At 38.2% G+C, this 27,472-nt stretch overlaps 1 protein-coding gene across 1 annotated transcript in view; it reads left to right on the top strand.

The window, feature by feature from the left end:
* Positions 1-27,472, top strand: part of CACNA1C (calcium voltage-gated channel subunit alpha1 C) — a 182,976-nt gene that overhangs the window by 11,126 nt on the left and 144,378 nt on the right. Inside the window, exons 3-4 of the mRNA XM_015816939.1 lie at positions 12,169-12,272; positions 16,766-16,938. Of these exons, the coding sequence (XP_015672425.1) occupies positions 12,169-12,272; positions 16,766-16,938 (277 nt within the window). The remainder of the gene's footprint in view (positions 1-12,168; positions 12,273-16,765; positions 16,939-27,472) is intronic.

The following is a 27,472-nucleotide window of genomic DNA, read 5'->3' as shown; positions in this document are numbered from 1 at the left end:
GCAGTGATCTATATAAGACAATATAGTCTATACATTGATGAACCTTTACTAAGAAAAAAGGTGAAAAAATGTGTTGCAAGTTTCTGAAACTTAAAGACATTCTCTTGCTAAGAACAAATGACAAACTGCTACTTATATGGTTGCCAAGAAACCAAGAAGGACATATCAGTACAGTCACTAGGAGTCAAGCCAACTTAATCCAAGCTGTAACCAACAATAAATATACTATCTATCATGTTCACCCTATACCCCCAAAGTATTCTTGAATTAAGATTTACTGTTCAGGATTTTATCAGCAAGAATGCAAGAACAGTAGGATCAAATAATATTGATGTTAGGACAGCAACATCCTTTGGGAATTGTACATTCTGCTGTTCAAAACTGATATAGTTCTATTTTGAGCCTCATAAAGAAATGCATATACTGAAAATATGGATTTGTTTCTTGTACGATAAAAGAAACCTGGAATCCTCTGCTCAGCTTCTGCATCTGTGTGTTCTACTTTGAAGTAAATACATACAGGTGGTCCTTGGCTTATGATCACAATTGGGACCAAAGCTTCTGTTCCTAAGAAATGCAGTTGTTACGTGAGTCATCACATGACTGCACCCTATTTTACCACCTTTTTGACACAGTTAAGTGAATCGTGTGATTGTTAAGTAAATCTATCTTCCCCTATTGACTCTCATTGTCGAAAGCCAGCTGGGAAGGTTGCAAATGATCACATGACCCAGGGATGCTGGAACCATCGTAAATACATGCCTATTGCCAACCACCTAAATCATAATCACGTGATTGCAGGGACACTGCAGTAGGCATAAGTGGGAGGACCACAAACATTTGTTAAGCAACTGTTCAAAGTTACAACAACCCTGAAAAATGTGATCCTCCCACTTAAAACTGTCGCAGCATCTCCATGATCACATAATCAAAATTCATCTTTTTGGTAACTGGCATATATTTACAATGGTAAATGTGATTGCCATTTGCAGCCTTCCCAGTTGTGGGTGTACTGTACTAACTGTACTGTACTGTAATGTGCTTAGGGAATTGCTAAATGGCCCAGCAGATTTTATGTTATATCTTAAAGTTTGAAAATATCATTACTAAATAGGATGGAAAATTGAAAGCTTGTATTACTGCATCTTATTATTGTTATTGTCAATTGGTTATGTAAATTGGTTATGTAAATTACTGCACAATATACACATTTGTGCTATTACATAAATATGCATAGTAGTATTTCCAGTTTGGGGAAATAAAAACCTAGGACTGGAGGGATAAAGCAGCATTACAGAAAAGCCAGCAAATCTCTGTCTCAATTATCAACCTTGTAGAAAGCAAATATTATTGCATTTTTAATCAGTTGTATTTGGAGATGCAGAATCCTAAACAATCATTCCATGCTTGTAGCTGTACTTTATATTTTGGGGAATGGATTCTTAAAGTCTTAAGAAGATTAAAAGAGTTTTAAGTAACCAAGATTGATAAGCAGCATAGACACAAACATAGTAATTTGTAGAACAGGTAAGGAAGGAATAATCAAACTTTCTATATAAGTAACCTTTGAGTCTTATGGATAGCACTTTTCTGAAGAGATGATGCAGAGAAGAAACTAATCTTTTGTATTAAAAAAATTATTATACTTCCAGTCAAAATAACCTACTAGACAAATACCCTATAAACAAATTCATTTTGAAGATTCTTTTGAGTCTCCAGGTCACATGTATAAACATTAGATTAGGAAATTAACACAATTCATAAGAAAATCTAATTCCAAGAAAACTAAGAACACAATTCAGCTGAAGCAACAATATGTATCTCTGAATATCACATTTTATAATACAACAAGGTTATATGTGAAGGTTATATATTATATTGGAAAAGCAAGGACATCAGCCTGGCAACCAAATGTAGATTAGTCCATTCTATTGTGTTCCCCGTAGCTACCTAGAATTGTGAAAGTTGGACCTAAAAAAAAAGCAAGACAGGAAGAAAATTGACTCGTTTGAGCTGTGGTGCTGGAGAAGGCTCCTGCATATTCCTTGGACAGCAAAGGTGACTAACAAGCAAGTACTGGAGCACATAACACCAAACAGGACACTAGAAGGCAAAATCACGAATTGCGTCTCACTTACTTTGGCCATCTCATGTGGAGGAATTCACTGGAGAAATCAATTATGCTTGGAAAAGTTAGCAGTAAAAGGAAACCAGACCACCAAAGAACATAGCAGCTGTACACTATCAAAGCTGACACCAGCCACAGTATAGAAAAGCTCAAAGAAGTAGTGCAAGATGTAGAGCAAGCTGACCCATAGAATCACCAAGAGTCAGACATGACTAAATGGATAATATCATCATCATATATACTCTATATCACTGCCAGTTTGGGCATAATATAGATAGTCCCCTTTTTGGTAGACTCTCTCAATGATCCTTTTCTGGTTCTTTCCATTAAATCTGATGATGGGCCTCCAGGGAGACCTGCTGCTGATGGATCACATGGGTTTAATCAGGGGTCTTCAAACTTGGTCCTTTTATGACTTGTGGACTTCAACCAGAATTCCTCAGCCAGGCATGCTGGCTGCGGAATTCTGGGAGTTGAAGTCCACAAGTGAGGAAAGAGCCAAGTTTGAAGACCCCTGGGTTTAATGCTCCACTGTTCAGTTACTTCCTGGTCTCACCACCCTCTTTTCTTCTGTGGCTTTAGTTGTTGCAGCTGCAGATAAGATCTCTTGAGCTGTTGTTTTCCTGCCTCCTGACTGCTCTGCTTTTAGTTCTTCAGTTCAGTGGGAAAACGTTCCATGCTTCTTGGCTTCCAAATCAAAAGAACAATGTCTTGACGCTGCAGCTCCAGATGAAGAGGGAAACCGCTCTTCATATTCCCTACTGAGCTGTGGATGTTCCTTTAAACTTGATGACATCTCCACACTCAGTAGTGGGCTCATTTTAAAAGAAAACAAGGCACTACAGGGCCTTCCTTTTTCCATGATAAGCAGACACATCCTTCGACAGAGCAATACAGGATAAGTAAATGGCCTTTGTTTTATGATGGCATACATAGCCTGTGCATTTTTGTTAATATTGGCAACAATGAAAGACAACATTTTACATTCAAGTAGTTATTATTTACAGGACACATGACTCATCATGCTTAATGAGAAACAGATAATGATAACATTGGATTAGTCATAGACACAAACACACACAGTCTCATAGTCCAGGCAGTAGAAGACAAGAAAAGAGTTTAAACTACAAAGGACAAATCTATTGTCCAATATTCCAGAAAAAATGAAAATTGATCTTGAATTTACTTCTAGAAAATGTATAAAATGTACTGCAAGTATAGTAGGATGGGCCAGAAACTTTTATGTATATCCTGTTTGATCCTTTGGATAATTTTCTGGGAACCTTGGGTCCCAGGTTCCCCCTAAATCTGCCACTTTTGGTATATAACCAAGCTCAAATTTTCTAATTTCAATTTCCTTCAAAAAAAATCATTGACATGTGTTCTTTTGTTTTTACAAAATTGTCTATGGCTATGTATTTTACTGGCAAGGAAAGAGGAAATCATTGGTCTTATAGAGAAGGCTTTCAGATTTCAGGCGCACTTAGAGAAAAGAAATATTCATATGTGAATGCTGTTTATTGACTTCAGTTCAGCATTTTTAATACAATCATTCCTCAGCATCTAGTAGACGAACTGGGTCTTTTAGGCTTTAATACTCCTTTGTGCAACTGGATTCTTGATTTTCTTATTGACAGGCCCCAGTATGTGCAAGTTGGGACTAATATTTCTAACACCATTTTCTTGAGCACAGATTTTTCTTAGGGCTGCATCCTCTGTTGTTCACCATATTGACCCATGACTATTGTGCAAGGTTTGCCACCAACCATATTGTGAAGTATGCAGATGATACAACAGTAGTGGACCTTAAATTCAAGATGACAGGGTGCTTACCACAAGAAGGTAGAGGGTTTGGTAAACTGGTGTAATAAAAACAGCCTAGTTTTAAATGTTGGAAAAACTAAATAGATCATTGTCGATTTCAGAAAAGGCAGGCACAACCACACTCCTCTGTGTATTAATGATTCTCCTGTGGAGATGGTTAGCAGCATTAAATTTCTGGGTGTGCAGCTAACGAGTAGGCTGGCTTTGTCCCTCAACAGCGAGACACTGGTGAAGCAGACACAGCCTGCATTTTCTGTGTCCCGTGAGAAAAGCACATCTTTTTTCCCTTTTCCTTACCACTTTCTACAGAGGGACGACTGAGAGCATCCTGTCATATTGCATCACTGTCTGGTTTGGAAGCATCACTGCTTCAGACAGGAAGGCAGTGCAGAGAGTGGTGAGGATGGCAGAAAAGATTATTGGCAGTTCACTCCCTTCTATCCAGGACGTAGCACAGAAGCTTTGCTTGAGCAGGGTCCACAGTATTGTTTGGGACACTACACATCCTCTTCATGACCTGTTTTCCTTGTTACCTTCTGGGAGGAGGCTTTGTGGTATCTGAAGTAGAACATCCAGATTCAGTCACAGTTTTGTTCCATACAGTATCAACCTTGTGAGCTCTCAAGCTTCCTCTTTTCGCTATGTATTCAAGATGGACATTGATTAATGTTTATATGTATTTATATGAAAGGGTGTAGGTATACACATATAGCATGCCTATATGTGTGCAATGTATGTGTACACTTTTGAGAGCAGGCAACAGAATTTCTTTTTTAATGTGTGCCGGTGTGCCACACTAAAAAAATGACAATAAAGGTTATCATATATATATGATTGTCAGCAAAAAGAAATCTGAATTTGTAATGTATCGCAGTAGCAACTTGAGCCTGCTTAACGCCCCTAGTTGGGGGGCTGCAAGGCAAAAGAGATTATAAAAAAAAAGTAGAACTGCAGTATAGCAGTCAAAATGCCAAGGTGCAGTCAATCAGACCGTCTGTCTGAAAAACCTTCTGTATATACTCCCTTGACTCGGCTGACAAAGAGGGGAGGAGAGCCTGTGGCCTGGTGGTTAATACAACTGCCTAGCATGTAGACTGCCCAGGTTCGAATCCCATAAAGGGGTGTGGCTAGCTGATGAGGACAAATGAGTCCGAAATAGCTATACTAGTCTCCCACTTAAAATCTTTAATTCTTGTCAGCAAAAAGAAATCTATATATATATTGATGTTGAAAATTCACTCCTGTTGGAGATAAAAATGTTGATGTGAGTACCTGTTGCCCTCTGCTTGGCAAATTGCTAAATGTATCCTCTTAAGATGACAGTGAAGCTGTGCTTTTCATAGATATTTTCAGATCTGATAGCTATGGAGCTGAATACCTCTGGTGTAATGCTTTGTTTAGAATTTCTGCCCATCAGGAACCATTGTTAATCCATGGATCAGCTGAACATTCTTTGGATAATTCTCTGCAATTTTACTAGGGTTTTTCCTCTCTTGCCTTGTTTCACTTTGAAAAGTAGTTGTAGTGACTGAAAATATAGCTCCTCTCTAATTCTCCTGTAGCTATTGCTGGCAGCTGGCAGGGTGCCAAATTATCTTGCTGACAAGCTGACTTTTTGTTTTTAATTTGTTGTCCTTAAAGAAGAATGTCAAATCATCTCTATCTAAGTTAATCTATCTAGATAAATTGCCTTTGCATAAGGTGATTCTTTGACTATTATTATTGTATGTATATAGCATCCCTATGCCAGTTATTTTTTTTAAAAAGACATGCCCATTTCTTTCCATATGAATTCAAGCAGTGGGTGTCATTGGTTTGAAATATATTATGCAAAGTAGCATCTTCCCCTTTAATGGATAGCATTTAATTGCACTGAGTTGCTCATTGTTCTTGTAATGACTATTATCCTGCTAATGACTGTTATCCTGCAAAGGTTAAACTACCATATAATGAAAGAACCAAGGAAAGGCCTAAACAATTAAAGCAGGTCTTGCAAAAAAAGGGGGGGGGGTTAATTTCTGATGTTGTTATCTACTTTATAAGCAAAATCTCATTCATTTTTTTTCATAGCATGATCTGTAACTCATTTCTGCCTTGGGTAACTGTAACTGCAAAACAGGCTCTTTTTAGCTTTGTATTCAGTCACCCTAATTCCAAGCATATGTATTTATTAATTTGGACCTTTGAATCACACGGTTGACTCCTGGTAACTGCCTGGACTAGTCACTACAGTTTTCTTGGCAGGATTTAATAAGTGCTTTGCCATTGTCTCTTTACTAGGGCTGAGAGAGGATGACTGGCCCAAGGTCACTCATCTGCTTTCTGCCTAAGAACTCCATTTCTCCCAATTTCTATCTTGGTGCCTTAACAAGTAGAATAAACTGGCTCTCAAGCATATTTATCTTGAAAGTTACAACTCAGAAATTCTCTCTGTTTCTAACTTGAAATATCCCAATCTGGTCACTACAGCTTATATCTATATAAATATGTTTCGATCTGGAAATGTAAGGATATTGATATTAATTGGAGCTAGAATATGTTATACCACTAGGGCAGGGGTGTCAAACTCGCAACATTACGTGACGTGTCACAACTTTTTTTCCATTGCCGGCAATGGGGTGGTTTCAGCATGATGCATCCGGCCTGCGGGCCGGCAGTTTGACACCCCTGCACTAGGGTCTTAAGATGGAGCACAGTACTTGTGCTGCGATAACAGTGGAAATAGCCATCCTTAATGCATTTGGCAGACAAATTCACGTGATGAGCTTAAATTTTCTTTAGATTAATTATTGCCCCTGGACTCTAGGAAACAGAGTTCTTTATTAATGGAATTTAAATCTTTTTGGAAAAAAATAATTTCTGTAAACTAGAACAAAGAAAGATTTGCCAAAATGGCTGCATTTTTGTAGATTTAATGATGTGTCATACAATCTCCTCCCTCTGTTATAGCCAAAACATCCTTTAAAGAAACAAACTTCTGGTTTTTAACACTTCATGCTACTCTTGGATAGACTGAAAAGACAACATATTTCAATCTACAAATAGCTATATGAAATGTAGATATATTTCAGTCACAAAGAAAGTCCACAATCTAATTTGATTACCAGTAGCAAGATCAACAGCAGGGTGCTGTTTTTCACAAGATACAATTATAGATTGTAGCAGAAAATATCCACCCATTATCTGAATGGGTGGTTTTATTTTTATTAAAGCCAAAGGTCACCAGCTTAACATAGCTTCCAAGAACAAAATATCCAGATAACAATGCAATATATAATAACAGTATCATAAGAACAGTGAGATTATATATTAAAACTGGTAAAAGAGATGAATGGCCAGCTTGCTGGCATCCCTCATTATCTGTTGCAATATTTGACATGCTGCCATGCAAAAATTTATTGTATTTTAGATTCTAACAGGCAATCTTTCTGTAAGAAATGGGTGAAAAGTATTTATTTGAGTGGAGCTAGCAAAGTATATTTGTGATGCTTAAACAGTATAATTTTTTCTTTAGTCTGCTTCTGCTTTTGGAACTGCTTGGGCATATTCATACTTGAGAATGCAATCATTAGACATACATGGGGTGTTCCAGAATTCTTCTGAAAGAAGACATGTTTCTTACTCAGCTCCTGGAGGTGTGTTTGTGTGCTTGAAGTTTACTGTCTGCTTCAACAGCAGATCAATACTGCAAAATGTGCAGCAGCTTTTAGTGAGTATGATAGCATGATTGGGCTATTGCAAGAGATCCTTAGCCGAGTAGAAAATTTTCCATGCTAAAACCCAACAAAATACAACAAATGAAGACAACATCATAGAAAGGGGAAATGTCACAGAGTCCTTCATGCTCTATTGCTCGCTTCCATTTGCATTTCCAATGTTCTGCCCCTCACTCTCTGACTCACTGTTCTCATTTGAAAGGCATAAGCAAGCCACTAAATGCTTGTTTGCTAGATATTCATCTTTTTACAAGTGAAAGTCTGGTGGCAAATCTGAGTAATGTTTTTTAGTCCAACTGGACAAACAAGGCCTTGTCTTTTCACATGTACAGTGCTTACGTATATTGGAAGTGATTACAAGAGACCCTGGCCTCAGGATTATTTTCTGATATGTCATATAATTTTTGCAATTGTCTATCATGGTCTTTCTGAACCCTTATCTGGGCAATCTCTTCCTACATAAAAAAGTCCCCACAAGAGTTTGTGGCACTTGATTATACTTCTGCTATTTCATCACTGAAAAAGAAAATGGTGGGTTTGTCCCATCTTAAGAGCAATGGGATCTCAACAAATTCAATTCTTTCCATGAAATTTCAGGGAGATTATATGGTGTGTGGTTAATCAAGCTCGTGATATCCCCACAGACAATCATTAATTTCTACTTAGACCTTAACCTATGATTGGTTTTCTTCAAATGATCTGGTAGCAACACAAACTGCCTGATTATTCTGCAGAGATATTTAATAGGCACCCTAGTTTCCCAGAAATGCTGAGTCAATCTTGAGAAACTGAAGAGAGAGTGGAAGCTTAATCTGTAAATCACTAGAGTTCACACCTAGAGCTCCAGAGTTATGGAGAATTCCTTGTGGAGATTCTTAGTAGGTCTGTTTTGTGTTTATGCCTTCAATCAGTATTGACTCCTGATGATTGCCTGGATTAGTCTCTGCAGCTTTTTTGGAGAGATTTCTAAAGTGGTTTGCCATTGCCTCCTTCGTAGGGCTGAGTGGGAGTGACTGGCCCAATGTCATCCAGCAGGCTTCATACCTAAGACAGGACTAGTACTCACAGTCTCCCAATTTCTAGCCTGATACCTTAATCACTACATCAAACTGGCTCTCCTTTTAGTATGTATAGAAGTATATATGTGAAGCAAGGAAGACCATTTGAAAAGTATCTGGGATCAACCTGTTCTTATGGATAATTATTTTTACAGAACAGCAAAAGTGATTTCCTGTTTTTTCTGCTACTATGGCAGTCACTCTGATCCATCTTTAATATTCTGATAACTCTACAAACATGCTGGGCAAAAAGTAGTTTTACTGACAGAGGAAAACATTTTTGTTGCTTTTCATAGTCCCCTAATAGACAACTTGGTTTCCTAGCCATTCATTAAGGTCAGCAGGAAATGCCTTTTTCTCTCCTTCTCTGCTGTCTTCTTATGAAATTGTTGTAAATGTGGGCAAAAACCTTGGTTGCAGCACCCAGAATGTGAGATATTTCTGCTGCAGGTTATCCATCTATCTCTTTCCCCATCCCCACCCCCCACCCCCCCCGGGCATTCCAAAATTGACTTTAACAAGTGGTTGTATTGTGATATCTTTTGCTGTATTCCTTTTTAAAAAATGCTTTAAGTGGATTTTTCCTGTGCTTTTAACAAGTGGATGATATGAATCTCAAGTACAAAAGCCAGATCAAAATCTCACACATAATAGTAATAGTTTACTGTAGTAGAAACAAGAATGCAAACTGTGGAAGTGAAAGTAATGAAATCCATCCCAGACTTAAAATTTGCTTCAACCAATTCCATGAAAGATAGTCCAGTGAGATTGGCATTGCCAATAAGCAAAATCCACAGCTAAGTATCTCACCTTATGATTCTATTGTTTGGTAAATAATGTAACATTCCTATTGGTGTCCTGGCCAGTTTTAAAAACACTGAATTTATGGATATATCCGTGGAAGGCACAAAATACATGTGTTCTGTGACTGAAGACAGAAAACTAGTTTAGAAGGACATGATTTATAGGTGCTCTGTACACTAACCCTTGAAGGCATTGCTACACCACTTTTGGTCTAGTGGTTTTTTATAATATTAAAAAATATTTGTTCACAAGTAGTGCGTGTGAGGCCTGGAAATGGCAGAATGGGAAATCTTCCTCTGCTTTTGAACTTCCAGCTTATGTTAACAAGAATGGAAAATATGTTGATATTGTTTTCTCTGGACTTTTTCGGCTTAGCGCATATTGGCAATCATAATTTTTCTCTAACGACAGAAATAAAGGGTAGAGGGTTTGAATCTGCACCAGACTCAGAGTTGGCTTATGTCAGTGGTGGCGAACCTATGGCACGGGTGCCAGAGGCGGCACTCAGAGCCCTCTCTGTGGGCATGCGCACCGTCGCCCCAGTCCTAGGCCTTCAGCTGGGTTTTATAAAACCTTTTCGCTTTAGGCCTCCGCCACCATGTGCAAAAAAAAAAAAAAAGGTTCAATCAGTCAATTTCAACTTCTCGCAGGAAAAAAAAGATCTTGCAAAGTTGGAATTGATTGATTGAACTTTTTAGTCCCACCCAGTCTGCCGTTATCACCGCAGCCACGCCCACCCAATGGGCCACACCCACCTAATGGGCCACGCCCACCCAATGGGCCACACCCGCCCGGCACTTGACGATGCATAAGTGGGTTTTGGGTTGCAGTTTGGGCACTCAGTCTCTTAAAGGTTCGCCATCACTGGCTTATGTGATGGGTACATATCACATAGCTACTTTGGTTGTAAAGTGATCATTTGCTCATCCCTGCTGTATCCCAGGAGTGACTTGCTTGCACCTGAGAACTGTCACCAAGGTAAAACATCTTTCTGATAGTGCTTTTCTTTCCTATAAAAGACATGCAAGATTCTGTTATTTGTATCTAATTTTACTACTACATTATAGTTTTCCTGTTGAGTGGATATTTCATTCTGATCTATCTGATGGAGGGTAATATTGCATGATAATTTGTTAATGCATCTTAGGGCCATGTTTAATGCAACATTAGCCAGAGGAAAAGTTGTTTTATGTATCTGTTATCCAGCAGGACACCCTAGTTAAAGATCCTTAAAGATTCATGGGGCCTATATATTTAAAAAAGGAAAAGGAATGCCAGTGTCTTTAGTTTAATCCTGTAGATTATCTATCAGATCAGATCCTCTAAAATATCAGAGATATCCAAAGGATATGATTAAAAAAAAATCAAGATGGTGGCTGTGACAGTGCAATTGAAGTCAAGATGTGGTTGTGATAGGTAGACCCACATATAAAACAGGGACTTTTGATTGCACTTTCACAGCTATCATCTTTTTATCATATCCTGCAGATTCCCTGCATTCACTTATCAGTTGCAAGTACTATGATTTTCCCAATCCTTTGCTTTCATTTATGAAAGGAACCGCCGATGCTATAAATGTTTCCACAGAATTTCAGTATTCATTGTTCATAATAGTTTTAGATGCTACCCCTCAGAGTCTCTTTACATCTACAGTTATTGGAAATTGAAGAAACAAGTCAATTCAATTGCCATATTGATTTTATGTTTCTGTTGAACAAAGACAGGATTATACATTTGTACCCCAAAAAGAAAAGTCAAATTCGACTTTTCTTTTAAGTGTTGAAACTGGGGAAAGATATGCTTTATTGGATATGTGTGGCCTGAAGCCGTTACTATTTGTAATTTCCTCAAAATGCTGGACCTGATGTGAGGTATTATTAAAAGATCAATGCTTTATATTGTATTAAGCTAGTAAAGGATATAGGAATTATTGGATAATATTAATAAATGTTTTGGATTGGCCCCTTTCAAGACAAAAGCATTTTTTTTAAATATATGTAAAGGTATCCTTTGGAAAAAGGAAACCTGACAAAATTACAGTTAACTTTTAAAATGTATGTACAGAATATGCTCTAATGTGCAGAGAGTGGCTATTTTGAACATCATATTTTTATAATTTGAGGCTCTCACTTAACAGTAAAAAATAGCAATCATTGTGTAAAAAGAAAGCTCTCCAATGAACCACAATTAAACTCAGCATTAGAAAACTGTTATTTTATATATAGGATTTCTCTTGTTTATTATTATTATTTTCTAATATATTGCATTAAGCTAGATTAACCTCCTGAATATGTGTTTGTGGTGCATTATTCATCAGTTGTTGTCTAATTTTTTTTAAACTGCCAGAAATGAATTGTTTATTGGTAAGAGGCATATCTTTTTCCTTATTTACGGTAAATAAAGATATGTACATAAGAATGCTTCCACTTCTATAATGTGATTGAACTCTCATGCACACTTTCTGATTTCCCATAATGTTTTGAGCCACTAGATCTTCAAAACAGCTAAAAATAAATAACTATAACATTTCCAACTCTCCGGGTCAGATAGATAGGCCTGATATGTAAACACTCTGTCTTCTCTCCCTAACCATTTCTGCTTTCTGTCTCTATCTTCTAACTATCCTCCATCTTTCCAGATGCAGGACGCTATGGGCTATGAGTTACCCTGGGTGTACTTTGTCAGTCTGGTCATCTTTGGATCCTTTTTCGTTCTTAATCTGGTTCTTGGTGTGTTGAGCGGGTAAGCTGTTAGTTTTGGTGTTTTCTTCTCCTCATGCTGCAGGGCAAGACTCCAGGATCAGGATCCTTCCATGTCACCAACCTTCTTAGCTTGTCACAAAACCCAAGCAAAGAGTCTGTTTAATGAAAATGTGCATATCATTAATATGCCTAAAGGCAGTCACATTACAGTAGGACTATATAATAATACCTCCATCAGGAGTGGAGAACTTAACAAAATTTATGCATTCCTAGACAGATGACTATCTCTCTTTGTCTTTAGAATTGATTCACTAAACATTCAGGTCCAGTGCTGGTGGCTGAGGTTCCCTTCAACTGGAGACTTGCAATGCACAGGAATTAACTTTTCTCACTAATTATCATTCCACTCTTCCAGGTCAATGATGCCATAGGAAGTGAGTGGCCCTGGATCTATTTTGTTACACTAATCATCATAGGCTCATTTTTTGTACTTAACTTGGTTCTCGGTGTACTTAGCGGGTAAGCAATACAAGGAAAAATGGTTTTCAATTGTTTTTGCTATTTATTTTCCTGGCTTCTAAACTGATATTTCTATTCTTTGGGGTGGTGTTGTGGATATAAGTGTTGATTCAGCATCTACGTTTCTTTTGGTAACATCAATGATCTTTGGCCAAACCCTAACAACTGGCACAGTAGTTACAATGCAGTATTGCAGGCTGACTCTGCCCACTGCCAGAAGTTCAATCCTGACAAACTCAAGGATTGACTCAGCCTTCCATCCTGCCAAGGTCAGTAAAATGAGGGCCCAGATTGTTGTAAAGCACTCTGAACAAGTATATAAGTCTAAGTGCTTTTGCTATTGCTGTAAAGTTGTAGTAGTTGTAGTAGTAGACACCCACATTGAATTCATCCATTTTGTAGCATAATATAACTAGAAAATTATAACTAGTTTAGTGTTCTCCTCAAAAACCAACAATATTAGAACTATTAATTGAAATTTGCTCGACAGAAACTGCTATCATAGAAGAAAAAACTAGTATCATAATTAGTATGCTTGCAGGTTACAAACCTAGAACATTGAGTATGGCTTATGTGAATTCAACTGAAAAGCAGAGGTTGATTTCTCTGATACCTTAGAGAAACTGACAGCCTTACACCATGCATCAGAACATTTATGGTCCATACATACTGATCATTCAAATAAAATTACATTGTATTTTCTAGAGTACAAAGGTTTTTTAACATTGCCTTTGTGCAAATTAACAAAGTGGTTATAGGGATTTACAGTAAAACTTCAGCCATACAGAGATACAACTCTGTTTAAGAATGTTACATGCAGACATGAATTTCATTAAAACAGTCAGCAACAGATAAGGAAGGGAAAATATAAAAAGTTACCATTTAGTGAAAAATTGTCCTTTCTCAGTTCAGAACTTTCCTGATGAAATTTGACTTAACTATGGAAGACAAATATTCACTATACCGGTATATTGAATCCGCTATGAGATAATAGGTGTCAACGTTCATGACAGTGGAACTAGTCACTAGAGAGATGTCAAATATGTTCAAATTGAGGCTAGACCATCATTTTTACATTGATTTAGATTCCTACATTGTGAAGGAATTTGGGCTCAATGTTGCAAATTAAAATGATACTTCTGTGTATTCCATGTTTATATTTTACCAGTTGGAATATATTAGTCGATTTATAATTTGCTTTCTTAGCGTGACAGCCAAAAACTAGAAATATTTGAAGATCATTGTAAAATCAATTTGGCCTATAAAAGTGCTAAATTAGGGTTTGGTATAACAGTAATTTGTTGGAATACCTGAACACATAGATGCTAAGAGAAGAATTTGGTGTCGTGGTTTAAAATTGGTTTTTGAAATCTGCCTTATTAATTTAGCTAAACCTGACATCTCATGTCATTCCTGGTTTGTTTTTGTGTTTTTTGTGCACTCCTTACTAGCACTGATGATGTTACCTAGTTAGGGTAATGAAATGTCTGCAAGAAAATAAGCAAGCTCAGAGAGCACCAAGGACCCCTCATTTTTGTGTTTGTTCTCTTTTACCAATTTTGAAATTGCAAGATAATAGTAGTTGAAAATAAAAATAGATTGACTCCCAGATTAAATTGTGATCCAAAGGCTTTCTCTCCAAACTCTTCACTCATCCTCAATCTACAAATACTTTGCTTTCTGTGGCCAAATCTTCTTTGGGAGCAAGATAGAAATACTGTACAGATCTTCAAATAAACTCCATCCATGTTTTTATCACCCCCTAATTGGATTATTGTAAGGTACTTTATACAATACCCTTGAAGACCATCAGAAACTTCAACTGATATACAGTGCAACTATGGTTCCAAGACAGAAACATTACTGCCATGTGAAACCACTACTGTAGCAGCCCTACTGGTTCGGATTGTTGTTAAGCACCCTTTAAGGAACTGTTTATGATGTATAAAGCTCTATATCAGTGGTGGCGAACCTATGGCACGGGTGCCAGAGGCGGCACTCAGAGCCCTCTCTGTGGGCACGCGCGCCATCATCCCAGTCCTAGGCCTTCAGCTGGGTTTTATAAAACCTTTTCGCTTTAGGCCTCCACCGCTGTGTGCAAAAAAAAAAAGGTTCAATCAGTCAATTTCAACTTCTTGCGGGAAAAAAAAATCTTGCAAAGTTGGAATTGATTGATTGAACTTTTTAGTCCCACCCAGTCTGCCATTACCACCGCAGCCACGCCCACCCAATGGGCCACACCCACCCGGCACCCGACGATGCATAAGTGGGTTTTGGGTTGCAGTTTGGGCACTCGGTCTCTAAAAGGTTCGCCATCACTGCTCTATATGCTTGGGCTCACTGTAACTTCAGGTGTGTTTCTTCCAGATAGAATATGTGTGTCTGCCCAAAGTGCCTGCTGAGACTCCCCATGATAGGAGGAGACATTCACACAAAAGCAAAACAGATGAAACATGGAGCACAAAGCAATACATCAACATCAAAACATCTCCCTTGGTTCCTAGGAAACATTCCTGCAAACAGATTGGCAAAATAGTTGTATACCTCTGCTAGAGGTTTGGATGTTGGCAAAAGATATGCAGATAAAACAAACCAGGAATTAACCAAATAAACCATATTGCTTTATTTTAACCTGTACTGTATAAGCTAAACACAATTTGGCCTCGTGCAATACACAAAGATATAGGAAGGAATGGAAATTGAAGTTACTTCACAAAATGCCAAATAAAAGAGAATTGCGTGTACATGCATTTTGATTACACATTGATACCCAGTTTACGACCATCATTAAAACATTTTTAAAACTGTATTAGATGTCGCAGAAAAATGCCCATTTGATATTAAGTATTAACAGTACCACCATAAACATAATGGTTTTTCCATGTAGAATGCTTTGATGCAAAAAAACCAAAACCATACAGAGCCCCATATATAGTAGATAGCAAATGTCTGCTTTCCAAGAAAGCCAAGCAAACCAAATTATTTATATTTTAAAAAATCTCAGGTTCTGTCTCTGACTCTATAATTTAAAAGATTACAAGATGTGTAAAATATATTTGTTAAAGCCAGGACAATTATTATCAGGTAGTAGATCTGATATTGTAATAAAGGAATCTGAAGTCTAACGGCAACATTCTTTCTAGAGTTGAGCATAAATCTTCCTCTAACTATTATTATTAAAAGACATTGTTAAATAATAATGTTTAATATTGCAGGGCCAATACAGCCTAAGTTGCATTTTCTAGTGGACAATACAGGGTAACATTACAAGAGATTGAACTCCATGGACATAAAACATTAAATTTAATCTTCGCTTAATAAAAAAATAATCTCTAATACTGTTCACCTTGCTTATATAAAATTGCTGCTTGGAAAGAGGCATCAAATCTTGACTAGATTTTCTTATTGTCCACCTTTTGTTTACTGTTTCTTACTACAAAAATGTGTTTTTTATTAGATGAACTCTTATGGTATTTCCACGTTTGTAAATGGCCTTTTTATTTTAATAGCAAAGCTCTTTCCACTTATTAATTCACTGAGATGCTTTTGATCCTAAGAATTAAATAAAGTATTTTGTAATATTCTATTTTTAAATCCTCATGATTAGAATCCTGACAGTGGAACAAAAACCAAACAATAGGACAGAAAACTTGAGGCAGCAAATCGATATGACATAAGAAACAAATTTGCCTTGCATTCCTAGTAATGCATTGAATGTAATATTGCATCAGGTATAGGAGATTTTAACACCACCACCAATAATAATAATATCTACATCTCAAGTTACAAAAGTAATTTGAGATGCAGTACAGGGAGCTCACCTTAGCTGTTTCAAAACCTAGCAATATATCTTGAGGAACCACAGAGCTTAAATTAATACAAGCAGCTGAGTTATCATACCAAGAAACTTAATATTTTAAGGGCAATTCAAGTTATTCTCTTATCTTCTCTCTCTTTCTTCTTTCTATTTCTCTCTCTTCTGTCCTTTTAATTTAATCCTCTCCTTCTTACCAGGGAGTTTTCTAAAGAGAGAGAAAAGGCAAAAGCTCGAGGTGACTTTCAGAAGCTAAGAGAGAAACAACAACTGGAGGAGGACTTAAAAGGATATCTAGACTGGATAACTCAGGCAGAAGATATCGATCCAGAAAACGAGGATGAAGGCATGGATGAGGAGAAGCCCCGAAACAGTAAGAAACTCTTTCCTGTTTTCCTTTTTGCTCCTAGCCAGAGATGACTTCTGAAGGTGCTCAGCATTTTGAGAAATATCCTGAGCTGAAATTTCCTTCTGAATCAAATATTGCTTTATAAAAATAGGATGGGGAAGATGAAGAAGTCAATGTAATTACTGTTGATTCCAGAAGATCATGCCTTTGCTTGGCCTTGTGTATAACAAAGGAAAACAAAGGCATATACTTTCTATTAGAAGATTCCTGAGAGAAGTAGTTTAAAATGTGCTTTGGGCTCCGTAGGTTCACTGAATTCACCCTTTTCCCTTTGAAATAATTATCTTGAATACTTCAAGCTGACTCAGTCTTGTGCTGGTGTTTGTAACATTTCTGAAACATCCTTTTGCCAAAACGTTTCAGGCCAAATATAAAAGCAATACTATTTGTAAAGTAAATACAATACCAGAATGGGCCTGTGGACTTAAACAAGCATCTAACATACTGTGTGCATTATGAGAATAATAACTCTAGAATCAGAATCAAATTATCATCTGTGTAATTTGTGAAATCACATTATTAGAGAAATATCAGTTTGACATCATGAGCCTTGCTTTGCTATGGTGGAAAGGTAATATTGCTTTGAATGATGTCACTGTTCCAATCAGCACCAAGATGATTTGTTGTAGATTTTCTCAAGGTATTTCTGAATGTACTCTTACAAGTTTATAGTATATCAAGAATTAGCCACATTATCTTTATGGGGGGAAGGATCAGTTGGTTATCTGAGCTGTTTCTGTATCAAAATGAAAGATATTCTTCGGTTGCCAGAAGCTAACATATTTTTAATTCATATTCTGCTCTTCTACATGATGCTGCTGGAGGTGATTTGGAAAGCAACTATTAGACATGGTCCTTCTTTTTGCCTTGCAATGCTTAGAAGAATGTGCTTCAAATAGCAACAAACATTGCTGTCTTGTCTTTCTATCTGTATGGTAATCAACTTTTTGGCAGAAGTTCAGAGGGTACTGTATGGCCACATTTAGATCAGTCCAAGATCATGATAAATAAATGAGTATTAAATAAGTAGTTATTCCTTTCAGAGCCTTTCACAATTTTGTCTTCTTGCTTAGGTATTGATGACTTGAACTCTGAGAGTTGTGATTCCTCCATTAATAAGTGTTCTATTGATTCTCCGTGTCCAAATCAAAGAGTGGCTGATTTTGCTTTCATCCAGGTTCCCTTGCTGTATTTCAGAGGTCCTTACTGTTGTCTGGCCCTGAGCTTTGGAAATATTTATAGACTAGCATGAGTTATTTTATTTTATGTAAGCATGTATGGATTGTGTAAGTTTGTCTTTACTATATAAGACATTAGGCTAGGTTAGATTAGGATAGGTTAAGTTGTTATATTGTGGTCATTAAACAGCACAAGACTTTTTAAAGACTAGATCTTCAAAACAGTAGTTGTGAGAATAAATTTGGAGGTGATGAGATTAATCATGGTCACAGAATCATTGGTATAATATAGTAATAATATGACAATAACCTTTAGGAATTAATCATGAAAGGTATATTATTTACTTCAGTGGTTCTCAACCTTTTTAATGCCGCGACCCCAACCGGTCGTAAGTCGAGGACTAAACCGGTCGTAAGTCGAGGACTAAACCGGTCGTAAGTTGAGGACTAAACCGGTCGTAAGTCAAGGACTACCCAACCGGTCGTAAGTCGAGGACTTTCCCTGCCCGGGAGTGCCGCGCATGCGTGGTTCCGCCCCCTGCGCCAGCCGAGGCGTAGCTGGCAAGCGGCAGAGACAGAGCAGGCCGACCACCAGCTGGCCCAGCTCAAGGGAGGTAAGGCACCCGCCGGAAAAGGGGAAAAAATGGCGGACAGCCTTGCTTGGCGACCCCCGTGAAATGGTCGATCGACCCCAAATGGGGTCGCGACCCATAGGTTGAGAACCGCTGATCTAGTTCTTTAAAGCAATGCTTCTAGATTAGAAATTTCTCAGCTGTATAGAGAATGACTTTTCTAACAGAAAAAGGCAGAATTTGAAAAAATACGAATAAGAAAAAATATTTTATTATTATATGTTATTAGAAATAATGCATACAATATGACAGTAATTAAGTCAAAGAGCAGAAAAAGTGGCTTTGCAGCTAGAAATGTTTTTCTCACAACTACAGTTTTTTCAATCAACTGAAAAATGCACACTATATAAACTACAAACAGGAGGGGATCTAACATCCCAGGTAGTGGGACGTTGATTGGTTGATGATTTTGGCTTTCCTTTCAACCAACTGAGTTCAAATTCCTTTGTGATCATTTAAGGAATGGGAAGATTTACAATTTGTTCATACTTCAGAGGGGAGGCTTATGCAATCTGAAGTTTGATTTAGTTGTTAGAATGAATTATCTGTATCTCAAAAGACATGTAAAATTTTCAATTAAAAAGGGAAAATAAGCCCAGTTCCATAATATAGTCGTTAAAAACACTGTGCTTTTCAGTTTTATTGAAGATATGAAAGTACCTGCCAAGTACAGGTAGTCCTTGACTTACAATCATTTGTTTAGCATCTGTTCTAAGTTATGACAGCACTGGAAAAAGTGACTTATGACCAGTCCTCACATTTATGACCATCACAGTCCACATGTTCACGATCCAGGAGCTTGGCAACTTGTTCACATTTATGATGGTTGCAATGTTCTGGGATGATGTGATCCCTATTTCTGACTTCCCAAACTTCAAGATTCCAACAAGCAAAATCAAGGGGAAAGCTAGCAGGGATGGTCACAAAATGCAGTCATGTGATGTATCACTTAACAATCAGTGATTCACTTACTGACCACAGCAAAAAAAATGGGTGTGCTCACATGATTCCTCACATAATGACGACATTACTTAACAATGAATTTTTCGGACTTAATTGTGGTCATAAGTCGAGGGCTTCCTATATCCTTAGAATAATCTATTTCTTTTGGGATGGAAATCATATGTCAAACTTTTTTTTTTTTGCAAATCCCTTGTATTTTGAGTTTTCTACACCCAGTCTAATGGAGAAGCAAATGCTATTAGAATATTTTGGAAACCTTGTTTGATTAAATAAGATAAATATTTAAGGTACATTTAAGGTAAATGTTTATTCTCCTGTTTTCTTAAATAAATAATATTCAGCAGTCACAGAATTCAATTGTGAAAAGAAGAAATAGCAAAGAAAAGGAACTAGAATGTTGACTAATGTGGATATTTATTCCTTGAACACAAATCATGTTATTATACCCTGTGGAATTTATTTAAAAAAAAACAATGGGAGAAGGATTAGAATGCAACATTGCCTATTTTTCTTTCTCTCTCAAAGTGGTGGAAATTCAGTATGTAACTATAAAGATATTAGCTATGCATTTAATAACAGGCATTGTGTAGCCGTAACCATGCAGAAATAAGGGTTGAAGTAGCGATGGAATTGCTGGTAGCATTGGCAACATTTACAATGTTTGTACAATAATCTGTAGAGAAGTTGTTATTTTTTTAGAACAAAGAAAGCTGCAGCCCTGTCTATGCTCACTCAACTCTAAATCCTATCGCTGTTATTAATCTGTGCTGGGATGAAACAGAGCAAAGATGTACCACTTTCTTATAAAAATTGGAAATGAGTGAGGCAGATTTTAAGTCACTAGGCTTAAAATCATAGCAATTCCTTGTGTTACAGTTTAATGAGTAGTTTCATAGCTGCTAAAATATGTGAATGACTTTTTTTATTCCTAAAGCTATCAGAGAGGAAGAACCAACGAATTTGTGTAAAATTAGTGGTGTAATGAAGGTCCTTCAGGCTGTCATCATTTTGCTTAATTTTTCCACATTTTCTTGCCAAGGGAAACAATGTAGAAAAAAAAAAGAATTAAAACCGCTTTCTAGCCTTTTATTGATTTCTACCAAGGGAAGGTAAATGAGTTTAGCTAAATGGAAACTACATGTAGTCCTTGACTTACAACTGAAATTGGGATCAAAATTTTGGTTGTAAATTGTGACAGTCATAAGTGAAGGTACCCATGTGACTGGTCCTGATTTTATGGCCATTTTTGGCAGTCATTAGGCAAATCATGTGGTGGTTAAGTGAATCACACAGCTGTAAGTCCAAATCCATTCTCCCTTTTTCTGGAAACGAGCAAAAAAATATCTCAAATCATGATCACATGACCACGGGACATTGCAACAGCTTATAACTGTGAGCCAGTTGCCAAGCACCTGACCTGTGGTTTTATGATCATGGGAGAGAATGGTATGACATGAAAACCATAAAGCACCCTTTCCAAACCACTGTTAAACAACTGGTTGTAAGTCAAGCTCATGTAGAATCTGATTCTCTAGGCCAGGGGTAGGCAACCTTGGCTCTTTTATGACTTGTGGACTTCAATTCCCAGAATTCCTGAGTCAGCATGGCTCAGCTTGGAAACTCTCCCTTTCCCCCTCAGCATGGCTGGCTCAGGAATTCTGGGAGTTGAAGTCCACAAGTCATAAAAGAACCAAGGTTGCCTACCTCTGCTCTAGGCAGTAGAGAAGTAGAATCTTATTCAAAATACTCAAACACTAAAAAAAAATCTCAATAATGACTCCTCCCCTAATTACGTGGTCTAGATTGTGGATTTAAAAAAATCATTTTATTCTAGTAAAATTGTTATAATAACCAGTCTAGCTGTTATTACAATTGTAATAACTAGTATAGCTGTTATAACCAGGCTAACTAGTACGGCTATTTGAACATGCTTCTTAATAGCTACTTAATGCCTCTTTTTTGGCTGCATGGCAGAAAGAGAAGTATTGGTGGTCATTCTTTCCTGGTCTTGAGGTCTCCACGAAGACCAGTGACCATATCTGGTCAAACAGAGAAGTTTGGGAGATAGCTTTAGAAGACACAAAGAGCAGAAGATAGGAAGTAAAGTTGTATAAAGAGACTTCTCTTTTCTTTTAGAGAATGAAAGGGAAGAGAAGAACTTGGGGGAAAGCCTGGGAGAAGAACATTCAAAATAAGCAGAAAGGAGGAGTGGACCTGTTCAGGAGCTGCAGATGTAAAGAGTGTTGAAGTTTGTATTTGTTTTCAAATAAGCAGGCAAAATTCGGGCTGCAAAATTATGCTGTGGCATTAATGAATTTTATTCAATCAATAAAACACAAACTTCTTCTGCTCTAAGAATGTGTCCAGATTAAATAGATGTCTAGAAGCTAGTTGAGGAATGCAGTAGGTAGAGATTGTTAAGGTTAAAACTTAGTTTGATGGCTGTCTGAGGCAAGCTTGTATAATACTTGCCCACACAAGGCCTAAACTAAAATAATTATATTAGCAATTCTCCAGCTCTATAAATGCTTCCAAACATATTCACAGATTTCAAAAAGCAATTACTACCAAAGCATTAAACATGCCTATTATAAAATATAATTTGATGCTGTTTATCCATCTATCTAAAGAAGCACAAAAGCCAAAATCATGCTCCTGAAAAACATGAGGAAAGCCATTTAATTAGAAAAATCCTTGTTCAACTTCCTTATTCCGAGGTGCAAAACATTAGGCTGTACAGAATATTTTAAGAATTTTTCCACTTCAAAGAGTGTGTTGGTGCTAAGGAAACCTCACTCTTAAACCACTGCAACAGCCATGTCCTTTGGAAGGCTAACTGTGGCTGCTTCAAAGCCTTCTGCAAGTGGTCATCTCACGTGTGGCACAGCCACTTCTCTACCTGGTAAATTTAGTTATTTTCAGGTTTGCACACTGCCTTAATCAAGGGATTACTCATGGTGTTAACATAATGTAAAATGTTTATTTGTTTATGTTTATGTTTATTTAGATTTGTATACCGCCCTATCTCCCTTACGGGACTCAGGGCGGTGAACAGGCGATAATAAAAATCACAATAAATATCTATTCTAAAATCAAATTAAATAAATAAAGGCCTGCTCTAAAATACCCCATATAAAAACCTATACTAAAACCTAATTAAGACTACGCCAGGCNGGCCGCACGAAATAGATGGGTTTTCAGGGCTCGGCGAAAAAGGCGCAGGTCCGCAGTTGTATGTAGGTCAGGGGGTAGGTCATTCCAGAGGGCAGGAGCTGCCACAGAGAAGGCTCTCCCCCTGGGGGTCGCCAGCCGGCATTGGCTGGCCGACGGCACCCTAAGGAGGCCCTCTCTGTGGGAGCGGACTGGTCGAAGGGAGGTATTTGGTAGGAGGCGGTCTTGCAAATAACAAATTCATAGTGGAATAAGAATAATAGTCAGCAGGACAAAAGTCAAGAGGATCACAATGATTGCAGACGAAGTACAGTAAAAAAGAAGAATCCAGCAGTCATAATTTCTCAAAGTCAGAAGAGTTCCATCTTAAGTAGTTCAGTACCTAGTTGTAAAATCACGGCAAGGCATTGTCTCCTTTGTAGATACCCCTCTTCTTTGGAATAGTGCTCTACCTGAGCTTAGGTCAGCACCAACGTTGTTGGCGCTCAGGCGACAATCAACTCCTGACTCTTCCATGAAGATAATAATAATAATAATAATAATAATAATAATAATAATAATAATAATAATAATAATAATAATAATAGTAGTAGTAGTAGTAGTAGTAGTAGTAGTAGTAGTAGTAGTAGTAGTAGTAGTAGTAGTAATAAAGTTGGAAGGGACCTTGAAGGTCATCTAGTCCAACCCCCTGCTCAGGCAGGAAACCCTGTACCATTTTGGACAAATGGCTGTCCAGTTTCTTCTTAAAAACTTCCAGTGTTGGAGCATTCACCGCTTCTGGAGGCAGGTTGTTCCACTGGTTACCGTAATTGTTCTCACTGTCAGGAAGTTTCTCCTTAGTTCTAGGTTGCTTCTCTCCTTGATTAGTTTCCACCCATTGCTTCTTGTCCTGCCTTCAGGCACTTTGGAAAATAGCTTGACTCCCTCTTCTTTATGGCAGCCCCTGAGATATTGGAACCTGCTATCATGATACTAAAGCAAGTCCTATAGGAGGCAGTTGTTAGTTTTGGCTTGAGGGCTGGTCTGGTCTGGTTATTATTTGTTTGCTTTATGCTCTTTATTTTACTTCTGTAAGCCACTGGAGTCTTTTTTTTTTAATTGCACAGCATATAAATTGCTGGAATTATATAAAATGAAATAAATAAAATGCAAACGAAACGTCTGAGAAGATGCTAGTTCTTAAGGTGAGCTGCAAAAGAGAATTGGTACTTCAAAGCCTTCGTCCTTCTTCACCTCTTAAGTATGGCAGATACAAAGCATATCCAACAGGAATGAGCATGTAGGATGGAATGATTCTGTGTGAAGGCAGTCTTGAAGGTACCTAGGAGCTGAATTGTATGGGGCTTTAAAGATTAATGCTCCTCTTGCTTTACCAAGCAGGTCTCAGACCCACCTCACGGTAAATATGCTAGGGCAGTGGTGGCGAACCTATGGCACGCATGCCAGAAGCGACACTCGGAGCCCTCTCTGTGGGCACACGTGCCATTGCCCCAGCCTCGTCTCCCCCCACGACTCCCTCCTCACCAGCAGCCCCCCTGGAGGAGTCGCCCCTGAGAGTGGCCCACACGGAGCAGTGCAGCCAAGGACATGGCAGCCAGGCAGTGTAGACAAGACTCTGCCCTCACACCCCATCGCGCACAGTTGATGCTGCGGGGCGCAGGCAGAGGGCGTGGCTGCCATGGCGCTGCTGGGCTGCCTGGGCGATCTGTGGTGGGCCCTGGAGGTGGTGAGTGGCCCTGCGGGCAGGCGGGGTGGGAGACTGTGGGGGCGGGGCAGGGGCAGGGCAGGGGGTGGAGCAGGGGCGGGGCCAGTGTTTGGGCACTCGGTCTCTAAAAGGTTCGCCATTACTGTGCTAGGGGCTTTGTGTGTGGGAGTAAGGATACTCAAACTCAAATTTAGCCCTCTGTCAGAATTGTCCACCAATCAGAACATTGTTGTGATTTTTCCATGGTTTAGCATCAGTTGGTGACCTTCGGTAGTGGGGAAGACAGCAAGTCTAGCAGATTTAGCCAAAGATTTTGTTTAACCTGCCTTGTACATCCAGTGACAACTCAGAACAAAAGCTATGAAGACACAATAGAAACTGACAATGGATACAGCATATTTTTGCTGGTTTTTATTCAGTTTTCTGCTGTCTGAAAAATAAATGGATAGCAATTAAATTCAACAGTCTGGGAAATGCCCACTGTCTGGCCTGCTAAAGGCAAGAATTAGCATGTGCTTTCAGAGATTTTAGTGATCCTAGGGAATGTTTTGATACATATAATATAGTCTTACAGTTTCAACCACATGAAATTGCTCGGTTGGGAGACCTTCTGAGAATTGTATGGGAGCTGGTTTGAGCCCTTTGAAAAAAGAGTGATATATAAGTGTAATGAATAGCATAGTTTTAATGATTTAGTATAACTCACTTTATTCTGCATTCATTTTAAGAACTACAGAAAAGAAGATTTTTAAATTCAATGTAATATATTCATATGTAATAGCATATTATCTGAAATACAGTGATGCATTCATCTGCAACTGTAATCCCAATTTTAAGGTGGTTTTATCTATTGGTGAAAGGCTGACGTTTTTCTTATCTCTGTGTTTCCTCAGGTATCTCATTTATAAGTCTTTCCCACTGAGCAAGTGTAGTTTTGGAGATCTGACAAGATCCCCACCACTGACTGAAACAGCAAAGTATGAATGCCAACAAGAAAGAAAGGGTTTCTGATTTATCAGTACCATTGTGAAAGAGCCACACACAGCAGTAAACCAAATACTCTTGCAGAGAGAGGCAACGGGGTTTGGGACTGCTATGAATGTAAATGTTGTATCCAGGGGAATGCATTGGACTTGTATAGATTTTCTTTGTAATAGGGAGGAAATTATTGCGATTCACTATTAGTTCATTCTCTCTCAGCCCAACCTAGCTCTCTAGTTAGTTGTGGTGGGGGGCAATAGGAGAGAGAACACTGTATGCTTTGTTTGAGTTCCTAAATGAAAAGCAAAATATAAATCTAGCAATAACAAATAAATTAAGTGGGGTTCCAGTTTTGATTATACTTTCTGGAAAAGAAGTAACCGGCATTGTGGAACACCAATGGATTGTTCTCTAAAGTATCTTTCATAATGAAACATTATGGTTATTTACTGGTACTCAATTTCTTCCAAAGCTTGCAACATCTCACAATATAAAAGCAGAAAGTGTTTTTTTTTTATCCAAAGCCATACATGCATTTTTATCAAATCATAAAAATCAGAAACTGTACAACTGTAACCGATCAATAACAATAATAGCAACATATACCAAGCAAATATTTCATCTACAGGTAGTCCTTGGCGTATGACCGCAGTTTGGTCCAGTATTTCCACTGCTAAACAAGGCAGTGAGTTGTGCCCGATTTCAGACCTTTTTTGCCATCATTGTTAAGCAAATCAATACAGTTGTTCACTGAATTACATGGTTGTTAAGCAAATCTGGCTTATCCCATTGACTTTGGTTGTCAGAAGCTGCCTGGGAAAGTCACAAATGGTGATCACATGACCCCAGAAGGCTGTAATCATCATAAATACATGCCAGTTGCCAAAATCCCATATTTGATCATGTGACCCAAGGGGACTACTGGGATGGCAAGTGCAAGGACTGATCATAAGTCTGTTATAACTTCGATCGCTAAACAAATAATTGTTAAGTCAGGAACTACCTGTATTTCATTCTAAATGCTTCTAAATAAACTTGTCTCTTCTTTTCACTGTGCTTTTTACTTGTTCCAGCTGAACTTATGAAGACTGGCTAGACTAGATTTCTGGAACAAGCCTGTATAGGAAAACTTTTTAATGAAGTCAGGCTGTTGCTGTTTTAGGAAACTGTTATCAATGACTTCCTTGTGAAAATGAGTGGTCATAGATAATGCATTCTTGGAAAGCCAATCACTGCATTATTTTGATCCGGCTTCAAAATCCCCATTGAAGTTACTAACTGATCTTGGGCCAGCCAATCATATTTCTTCTCAATTTTGTCTTTGGGATTGCTTTAACAATAAAATAGTGGGGAGAATAAATACAATGCCCTCTTTTGGATAATGTGGTAGTGGCGCTAACAAAATAAATGGATCAATGACAAGGGCTAAAAAGCTCTAAGAGGTCATAGTTATAAGGCCGTGTGGGGAGGCCTAGGTGCACCAGATCTTGGAGTAGATGGCACAGAGAGTTTTCTGCATCTCTGTGGTGCCACCCAGTCATCAACTGCATTTTAACAGCCTATTTATGGTAGGCCTGGAAAAGTCATTACATCGTCATTGCTGTAAAAATAAAATATGCTTCTGGTAGATAATGTCCTACATTGGTGTAAGAAAGTATGCTGTTGGGTTAGCCATGTCTGAGGGTTGCGGTGTAGAAAGGGTGGGGGGGGAGGGTGGGGGGTTGAGGGAGGAGGGAGTTATTAGTACGGTCAGTGGGAGAGGCAGATATGGCGGGAGCAGAGGACCATATCAGGTTAGGGGAGCACGCACACGCTACTTACGAGCTTGTGGGTGCTCCGGTCCTCAGGCTCCTACTCGGTCTCCAGGA

Source organism: Protobothrops mucrosquamatus, unplaced genomic scaffold (genome assembly GCF_001527695.2).
Source record: "Protobothrops mucrosquamatus isolate PMUCROS unplaced genomic scaffold, P.Mucros_1.0 scaffold532, whole genome shotgun sequence".
Taxonomy (NCBI): domain Eukaryota; kingdom Metazoa; phylum Chordata; class Lepidosauria; order Squamata; family Viperidae; genus Protobothrops; species Protobothrops mucrosquamatus.
The sequence above is the reverse complement of the archived record's forward strand: the minus strand, read 5'-3'. Positions and strand labels throughout refer to the sequence as shown.